The 9,618-nt window shown below is 43.2% G+C and overlaps 1 protein-coding gene across 1 annotated transcript; it reads right to left on the bottom strand.

The window, feature by feature from the left end:
• Window positions 1–2,118: 2,118 nt before the first annotated feature.
• LOC127607114 (glycerol-3-phosphate dehydrogenase [NAD(+)], cytoplasmic-like) lies at window positions 2,119–9,298 on the bottom strand. Its single transcript, XM_052075213.1, has 8 exons — window positions 9,156–9,298; window positions 7,601–7,778; window positions 6,630–6,770; window positions 6,427–6,565; window positions 5,854–5,966; window positions 5,360–5,596; window positions 5,181–5,287; window positions 2,119–2,614 (listed from the first exon to the last, which is right to left on the bottom strand). The coding sequence occupies exons 1-8, from the start codon at window positions 9,281–9,283 to the stop codon at window positions 2,518–2,520; spliced, it is 1,140 nt and encodes a 379-aa protein (XP_051931173.1). The 5' UTR covers window positions 9,284–9,298; the 3' UTR covers window positions 2,119–2,517.
• Window positions 9,299–9,618: the final 320 nt, after the last annotated feature.

Genomic DNA, 9,618 nt, shown 5'->3' with positions numbered 1-9,618 from the left:
GCAAATAGAGATAATCCCGACATCAAATGAGACGCTGGTAGAACGCAGTTGATTGATTATGACGCTATATGAGACAGGTCGCTACATAAAAGATGAGAAACGGAATCGAGGAAGCAATTTAACTCCCTCAAAACCTACTCCTGGGATTGATTATTGTTACTTATCCCAGAATACAATGTCAAAACTCATTGTTGTACATTAAGACGCCCATCAAATGATGTCGATTGAAGGCTTTTACCGCAAACGTGGTTTTAGATGTCGAGAAGGATGCTCTCCTGATTGTGTCACGACATCACAGCCAAGTGGCCACAAAATGTCACGCAGCTGAAATAAAAAAAGAAATCGAAAAAACGAAATGACACAAGTCAAGGCTTGCTCAAGCATTTTACATATGCAACGTTCCAAAAGCATTCCCTCAATGTTGACCTTAAATTTAAACATGAAAATGGGGGTTCACGATCCTCACGATGGAGTACTATCCCGACTCAATCTGTAATAGACTGAAAGATGGTGCAGTTGCAGCGCCGTGTAATTTTAGATGGACATTTAGCGCTCTGCATGCAGAGGTTATAATTAGAAATCTTGCTGGGCAGTTGACTCAAAAACTATGCAAAGGATTCTTAAGTGAGCGAATACACTTCTAAACTAAAGTGCAAGGTTATGTAACACTCCTTCAGACTTGGGAATTCTCAGGAAGACTACCTTCCCTGTGTGTGTGTGGGGGGGGGGGGGGGGGGGGCTTAAAAGTCACACATATGCTTCAAATTCAGACTTTTGCACAGTGCTTGTCCTCATAGATGTCACGGGTGTGTAGGCAATACCCGAGACTGGTCACCAATCAATGACAGAGTACATAGACAAAAAGTAGGTGTGCTCAATTTCAGACCTATGGACAATTTAGTTTCATTAATGAGGCTAACATGCATGTGTGGACTCTAATCTAATGAATGTTTAGTAAGAGAAGTGGGGTACACCCTGTGCTGGTTGCTTGCCAATCACGGGGCTCATACAGACAAACAGCCATCCATACTCACATTCACACCTAAGGGGGGTTATTGTGTTCAATATACCTAATATGCATGTGTGCAATCTATCAAGACTGATCTTTGGTGAGAGAAGCCAGGTACACCCCGGACTGGTCGCCAGTCAATTGCAGGAAACTGAGAAACAGACATTCGCACTTACCGTACTTACAAGTTCATGGCCAATTTAGACCCTTCACTGGTTGTAGAATGCAAGTGTGAACATGCCCGCTCACTTTAGACAAGAAAACTGGTGTACTGTACACCCTAGACTGGTCACCAGCCATTTGCAAATCTTCCACAAAGACAAAGTCTTCACATCCACTTTTAAACCAATGAACAACTGAGAATCCTCGAAACAACCAAGCATGATGTCCAACATCAATGGACAAGTTAAGAGTCTAAAAAGAATCTAATATGCTTGTCGTGGCTGACTTTGGGCGATAGGTGGGATACACCCGTGACTGGTCACCATCCTATAGCAAGGCACATGGTCCTTGGGTACTGATTAATGCGAAGTTTCATACTGACTCCTGATATAACTAATTTGCTCAAATAAAATGCATTTGTGATGATAATGATAGTCATTTACATGAACACACCCATCATATGAATGATTTCTCAATAATTCAGAAACAGATAAATACCAGATGCAACACATTACTTTTATGACTCTTTGCCAGGGATTACATTTTCAAAAGATACTTCAACAACATTCCCTGAAAATAATCTCCCATCACTGGTGAGCTATTTTTAGAACAGGCCCATGGGCTACTCACGTGGTCCTTGGGGTATCGAGGGCACCACGTTGGTGATTTAGAGTCTTCAATGAACCTAACGTGCACATTTTTGGAACGTAAACGGAAGTCATGCAAACATGTGTGAAACATCCAAACTGTGCAACGGATTTAACTTCAGAGATGTGAGGGAGACGCACTAAACACTACCATCACCATGCAGCTTGTCTATGAAATGGTAAGGGTGAACCGCTTATAGAGGGGCAAAGCCTCGACTGATCCCAGTTCCGGTTACATCAAGGTTGCAAGCGAGTGGCGACTCAGTGATAACACACACATTAAAGGACATTAAAAGGGACTCCAGAGTTCACGTGGTTTATTCCCCAATAACTAATGAAATCAAGGACAAAGAACAGATTAAGGCACTCTTTGTTATCCCAAAGAAAAGTACAGAAACACCTTTTATTATCCTTCCGTTTTGTGCAACTGTGCTTTGCTTTCGTGCGCTGGCGATCATTCTTTCGACAATTTATGCAACGACGTGCCGCCTTTTCTACTCAGTGAAAGGCCACAGCGTTACGTAATGTGATAAGAGCAGTCAAACAGACGCTCAGAAAGAAGGGGAGCTTGGCAAGAGACTCCAAAACGGTCACCTAGCTCACCATTAGCACTCTGCCCAAAATACTGTACGATGGCACCTCCACAATCAAAGTCTTAAATGGACCATCCGGCCAGCCGACAGTAGGACGGATCGTCCTTCACATGTGCTCGGGGTGGTTCTGCAGGCAGCTGATGAACTCTGCAACCGGATGGCCGTCAAAGCAGATGTGGTGGACGGCAGTGAAAAGAGGGAACCTGCGCAAAGTGAACAGTGACAGCCATGAGAATGAAACACCCTTGGTCCCATAACCATCCCATTTTATACGTTCTGTAAAACACAGCTTTTTCTGCACTCCTATTTTGTATAAATGGCAGAAGAGGGAGTAAGTCACATGATCAACTACTCACAAAGAGTTGGGCACATTGGACTTTTGTCTGAAATTGTTAGACGAACCTCAGACCCACCACGGACACACAGAGACACGCACCTAACCGTCTCAAGTGGACCATCGTGAAACATTAGAGTTGCTGATTTTTCGCCGCAAACTCAGTAATTGAGCACTCCACAGATACAAAAACTGAAAAACGGTGCAACTGTCAAGGAATAAATAAGAACTATTAAGAATGTACTGAAACACTCAACAATCGGACTTGTGCATTCAAAAGTTGACAGGTCAAACTGAGCTAACCAGGAAAGGTTGCCTTTTTAGGTTCATTGTTGAAACTTCACCCGAAAGCCCAATATCTTGAACATTTTGTGAAATATATGTGCCAGTCAAATGGAAGTCTCAAGTCTTCACTTTGAAATTGTCAAGCAAGTCCCAAGTTACGGTGGCAAAAATCAAGCAAGTCACGTGGACTTCCCGCTAAATTTCAAACAATTCAGATTACAATCTGAATTGATTCAGATTCAGAAAACTTTATTTATCCCGTGGGGCAATTAGAGTCAACAACAAGTCAGTCCTTACTTGAGTGATGAAAGTCAAAAGTCTTGCCCACTCACATTTGCTCATACATTTAGCCACTTTGCACTTAGTATCTGTACTTATTTTAGTTAGTTGTAACACATTCTTTCCTAATCACAGTTTTTTTTTAAAGACCAAAAAGCAGTTTCAGATTCAAATGTACTCACATGGTTGAGGTAGTGATAATATAACAAGGTAATATATCAAAAGCCTTTCCTATACCTACATGTGTCTATGGCACTATGCCAGTGACAAGCCTTCAAGCTACTAAGTCAAAACTCAAAGTATCCACGGGTTGCCCGCTGAACCCACCACAACGACAACACCTGTGATTGTGCTAGTTGATTATGCTATTTTCACCAAGTTATAATCTGGTATTAGTGTACCATGTGTACTCTTCAGAAGAAAGACCATATCTTTGACAGAAAATAGGCCCAACAGCAAAAACAAAGCAATGAGGCAAGAATACCGCACGGGGTGGAGTTTGTTAGGGTGGAGGCTAGAGGACGGTGAGATAATCCTTGCCGTCCATCCACCACAGGGGATGAAGTTTATCCGGTTGCTATAGCAGGGGTAGGGAACTCCGGTTTCTTGAGAGCCATATCCCGCCTGTTATGGATTCCTCCCTACTCCAAACATATCTGATGCAATTGTTCATGATCATTTCAGGCCTCTAGAGCAGGGGTGTCAAACTCAGGTCCTGGAGGGCCGCGGTCCTGCATGTGTTCCAAGTCTCACTAATGCAACGCACCTAATTCAGATGATCAGCTCATCAGCCAGCTCTGAAGCAGCATTAGAACGTTCCTGATTATTTGAATCAGGTGTGTTGCTTTTGGGAGAGCTGGAAAACAGGCAGGACAGGGGCCCTTGAGGACCGACTTTGGACACCCCTGCTCTAGAGCATAGGTGTCAAACTCAGGTACCGCAGGGCCACTGCCCTGAATGTTTTCCAAGTCTAACCTGTTCCAACACACCTGATTCAAATGATCGGATCATCAGCAAGCTCTGCGCCAGCCTGACATTGAACCTGTTCATTTGAATCAGGTGTGTTGCAAGAGGGAGACTTGGGAAACATGCAGGGCAGTGGCCCTCCAGGACCTGAGTTTGACACCTATGCTCTAGAGAGTTTGCTGATGAGCTGCTGATTTGAATCAGGCGTGTTGGAGTAGGGAGGGATCTGAAACAGGCGGGATATGGCTCTCAAGGAACTGGAGTTCCCTACCCACATGCTACAGGGTCAGAGGTGGGGTACTCCTTGGTCTGTCAGTTATAAGACTGACACTGGAGAAGCAAAAAGAATCCTTGCCATGCCATCCTTATGTCAGCTCCAGCGCTGGCTAGGTACACCATGGAAAATTGGCCGGTCAATCACAGGACCAACACAAAGGGCCAGAGCTGCCCCTTCACTATGTATTCCATGTATTCTGTCGAGACCCGCTAAAAGCACTGGAGTCGTAGAGTTTTCAGTGAACCGAATTAATGTTTGTTGTACTGTACTGTACGGAAACTGGCGCATGCAGAGCGAATCCTCACCATCTTTCCACCGCTAGGTCTGAAGTCTACCTGCAACAGTGCAAAAGGCTAGGTACACTCTGTTCTTACGTATGGCCTGTTTATCAGAGTTCTGACACAGACAAACAGATCCACCAAACCACTTTTGATCCAAGTATCATGTTCAGAGTCACTGTCGAGGTTGGAGTGTATCAAAACTGCACAAGCAGAGAAGACACCATCGACATCTGTCAGTCATAGGTGAATGGAGCATTTGAGAGATCCAACACCAGAACCACTACACTACCGAATAGCATCCTTTGCCGAAGATTCAATTTAAAAGCCAGAAAGATAAAGGGACTCACTTCTCTACCATGTTTTTCTGTTTCAAGATGTGGTGGACCTCAGTTGCAGTGGCCGGACCTTGAAGCTTCTGACCATTCAGCAGCTCCTTCTCCAACTGCTCGATGGTCTGAACACAAGGATTATTCCCAATCGAACCAACGAGAGAGCAGGGGGAAACAAACTGCTATCTGTACCGTACTTTTCCGGTTTTGGCAAACTCTTCCCCGATCTTGCGGTTGCGGCCGCCGTAGCAGGTGGTGATGAGGTCTGCAACACCACAGCTTTCCAAGAAGGTGCTGGCCGAGACGGGTCCGTCGGCGCAGAAGACCTTGGCGAAGGCGATCATCTCCATCAGGCCCAGACGGATCACGGCCGCCTTGGTGTTGTCACCGAAACCCAGACCGTCACAGAAGCCTGCTCCCACCGCCACAATGTTCTGCAAAAGCGTGAGTTGATGCTGTCAACGCAGCCTACGCTCATCCAATTCATGGTCTTGGTTCAAAGAGGAGCTGCACCAGAGTGGGCAATGTGTGGCCAATGAGTGTCATACACGTATGATATGTTGTGGTTCTTTTAGCATTTTCATGATCATAAAAGCCCGTTTGTTTTAGTTATCATCATTTAGCTGCAAAACATCAGTTCGATGCTCCAACTTCTTCAAACTCAAGAGGATCAGTAACTGTTTGGAAAAACCTTGAGCGCCCCGCAGATCTCCACAACGTCAGACTCCTGGACCACGGTTACACGGAAGTTGTCAGTCTGCATCAGCTCTTTCAAGATGGGCCCGTGCATTGTGTCCTTGCACCCTACGTGCCCCAAAAAATGCTTAAATTCAACCTGAAATATAAGGAATTAAGTCGAGGTAGCAAAAGTACTTGCATTCTTTACCCTAGTGGAATAAATATTATTGAGTAAAAACAATTTCTAACGCAGATATGTGTGTGTCATCTCGGTTTTCAACGCAATTTTAGATGTTGAATTTTCAACACTGAACTTTTTTTTCCCCCGGTAAAAAATGTGTTGTTAGAAATCTGAAAAAAATAAAATAAAATTACCAGCTAGGAATTCTAATTCAGACTGTGTTGTCATTTTCAACAAAGTATATAGTAGATCGTAAAAACTCCCTTCAAATGTAGGGAGTAAAAAGTAAAACATCAGGAAAAATAAATACATCAGTACAAATACCTGAAAAACGTACTTAAGTCCAGTGAAAAAGAATTTGTACTTCGCAATACTGGACTCAGGAGTCAAAGTTTGATGCCGTACCTATGGTCGTCTCACAAAACTTGTCCTCCGCCACCTCACTAGCGATGTTTGCTCCCATCAGGACTGACATGCTGATGCCCAGCTTCCCTCGGATTACCTCGGAGATCAGTTTAAGACCCTCCGGTCCACCATCCACACCCTAGATGCATGCACAGTCATCAAGACATCATTGTAGAAGATGGGTTGCGAACAGGTGAGGGTACCTTAATGAGCGAAACACCGTGAGCATCCTTCTTGATGTGGCCCTTGATAGTGTCACACACACGGATGATGAACTGATGCGGGACCACAAACATCAGGATGTCGGCCCCCTTTACCGATTCCAATAGGTCGGGAACGGCCACCTGCCCACAATGACAACATGTGAACCCATCCTGTGGTTCTACCATCATATACTGGTGTGTGTGTATGTGTGTGCGTGTGTGCGCGCGTGCGAACCTCCTTACAATTTACCTCGAGGATTATGACGAATCTGTACATTATAATGGTAGTTTGTTCAAATCATTTTTAATAAAATGACCACCAACTAAAATCTATTATACAGTGTGAACATTTCTAGATGTAAACACATGAACAATTACAAATATGTCTATTTAGTATTAAGGAAACATTCAGTCAGCAAATGAAAATTGCCTTCTCCAGGTCAGGATGTGCCGCACCTTTCAATCTGTTGCCCTCGAACTCTGCCATTGCAGATGATTGTCGAAGTCGTTGACTCTTCCAATTCTTAGTCTCAGGCTGAGCTTTGTCTGGGAGACGCCTTTTTATATATACAATACCAAAACACTTGAGTGTAATTTTGAATCCTTCTTGGAACAATACACCTTAAAAAAATTGCAGATGGTTTGATTCTTCATAATTTGACCTAATAACCGAGCCTTTTTTTTTCCCTCTCCCTACCCAGCGTTTTTCCTTTCTGAATTCTGATTGTAATTTCCCCATTGCGGGACAAATAAAGGATATCTTAATCTTAATCTTAACTAAGCTTCTCCCTTCCATGCAAAGCTTGTCTGTCATTTAACATCTATCACTTCAATGTACTTCCTTGACATCAATTACTACTTTCATCAGCCACGGCCATTCAGAGAGAGCAAAACATCTGAAATAAGGCAAGTTTTCAGTGACAATAATGATTCCCTCATCCCCTCAAGAGTGTTTGTGAAGGTATGTTTACCACATTGGGTGGAAGCTTGTGTCCGCGCAGGTACTTGACATTCTCGTGGTCTGTGTTGATTATTTCAGTGAGCTTGCGTCCATCCACCATTTCCTCAAACACCCACATGTTGACCAAGCTGTCAAACTTGGCGTTGGCGGCCGCGTTGGTGCCCACGATCTTGGCTATGGCCGAGCCCCTGCAGACACACAATTCTGATCTCACAATCTCCTGAATTCTGCAACAACAGCACAAAAAGTCACTTGACACGTTGCTACTTTGAGTGTCGATTTTTTGCGGGGGCAGGGTGTAGGGGGAAAAGTCTATATAGAAGTTGGAAAAGTTGCTAAACATAAAGAATATTTGTATATATTATATATAAAGTATATTGGTTACACTAAAGTACCTGCTTGCATTGTCGCAATGCCCTAGTTCTGCCCACTGTCGTCATGGTAATGCAAGTTCAACTGGTTGTGCACAAGACAGAATGACCTCCACAAAAGTGAATGATTTGAAACAAAGTGAATGTTATGTCTTTTACTAAGAGTTTAAATTTTGAGTTTTAATGTGTGAAAATAATAGATCTCCTATAAATTCTATACAGTACTGCATTACAAACTCATCCAGTGTTGGCATGTCAAAACGTGAGTGGAAAGGTCGGTGCGTGTTTTGGGTGGGGCCTGTTATTATGGTGGCGGCATGTATGTTTACACAAGAAAGAGGCAGACATATTGCCAGTGTTATTGAAAACCTGTGCTTTGTCACACTTATTCTACCAGTTTAAAAAATCCAAAACAAAAAAATGCACCATTTTGAGAGCCCCACGCTTGTGTTGTGCTGCAAAAACTCAAATCTAAGCAAAGACAAAACATCTCAAAATATGCTGGTCTTGTTGGTCTGCCAAGACCTTGCTTCTCTCACCAGGTGTTGTTGGCTTTTTTTTTTTTTTGGCTAAGAGCATTTCACGTGATATTTTTCCCCCATTAAGAATCCCAACCTGCCAGACTCTATTAGTGTTTATGAATAAATCTAGCTTCAAATAAGAAATACAAAAAATCTATATGCATAGGTATTTTTTACTCTCGTATGTTAAACTCATTTGAATAAAACCAGCTCTATGACCATGATTAAGTAAAGTACAGGTACTATATTTAAGTAAAGTAGTATATTTCTAAATTCACGACTCTGTCTTTTAAAGCCTCCTCCCACCCCACCCACATCACCAAGCTTGCCAGGTGACAAAAGGGCATTACACGATGCTGCTTGTCAAAAAATGCCTTTGTAACTTAAGACATACGGTCGCGAGCACACCACTGCACTTCAAATGTCAAAAGGCCCAAAGAAGCTCTACATCACAAAAATACCCCATCAGACAAGGTTGATTTCTTTTTATTTCTAATTAGCCAGACACAAAACATCCCTACTCATGTAAACCAAACGAGCATGCATTAACTATTGCGTGGGGGGTGGGAGGTGGGGGCGGGGAAATTCTTATGATTTTCACAACTTTAGCTTTCCACAAAACCTCCAATAGCACAGAAGCAAACTTCATGATATAAATTGTTGACTAAGTTACCAGTTTCCGGAGCCCACCACGCACACTTTCTTTGGAGCTGCCATCGTTGGAACTTCCACAAGAAATAACTGAAGCGCGACGCCGGTATTTATAGCGGGCATGCACCCCTCCTCACCCCCCACCCTCATCCTCACCGCTCCCTCCTTCGCTGTGTTGACGTCACCTATTACTGCACGGTAGTGCGGAGTTTATTTACTGGGATATCATACATTTATGATTTATGGCGTCGGTCTCCCTTTGAGTGGTGCTGATGACACATCCCCTCCCCCGTATTGACCTTAACCAGGGATTTTGTTTTTGAAAACATACTAAACGTTAAAACTAACACGGCACAAAACGCATCAACTTTTTAGACTACCCTGACGCGCCCAATTTTTCATACATAATCAATATTATCAAGGAAAGTTGATTTAATTAAATTTGAAACAGGAATATATTGACAAATGAAGGGGACTAACATGTA

Source organism: Hippocampus zosterae, chromosome 9 (genome assembly GCF_025434085.1).
Source record: "Hippocampus zosterae strain Florida chromosome 9, ASM2543408v3, whole genome shotgun sequence".
NCBI classification, from domain to species: domain Eukaryota; kingdom Metazoa; phylum Chordata; class Actinopteri; order Syngnathiformes; family Syngnathidae; genus Hippocampus; species Hippocampus zosterae.
This window is presented reverse-complemented; position numbering and strand designations above follow the sequence as displayed.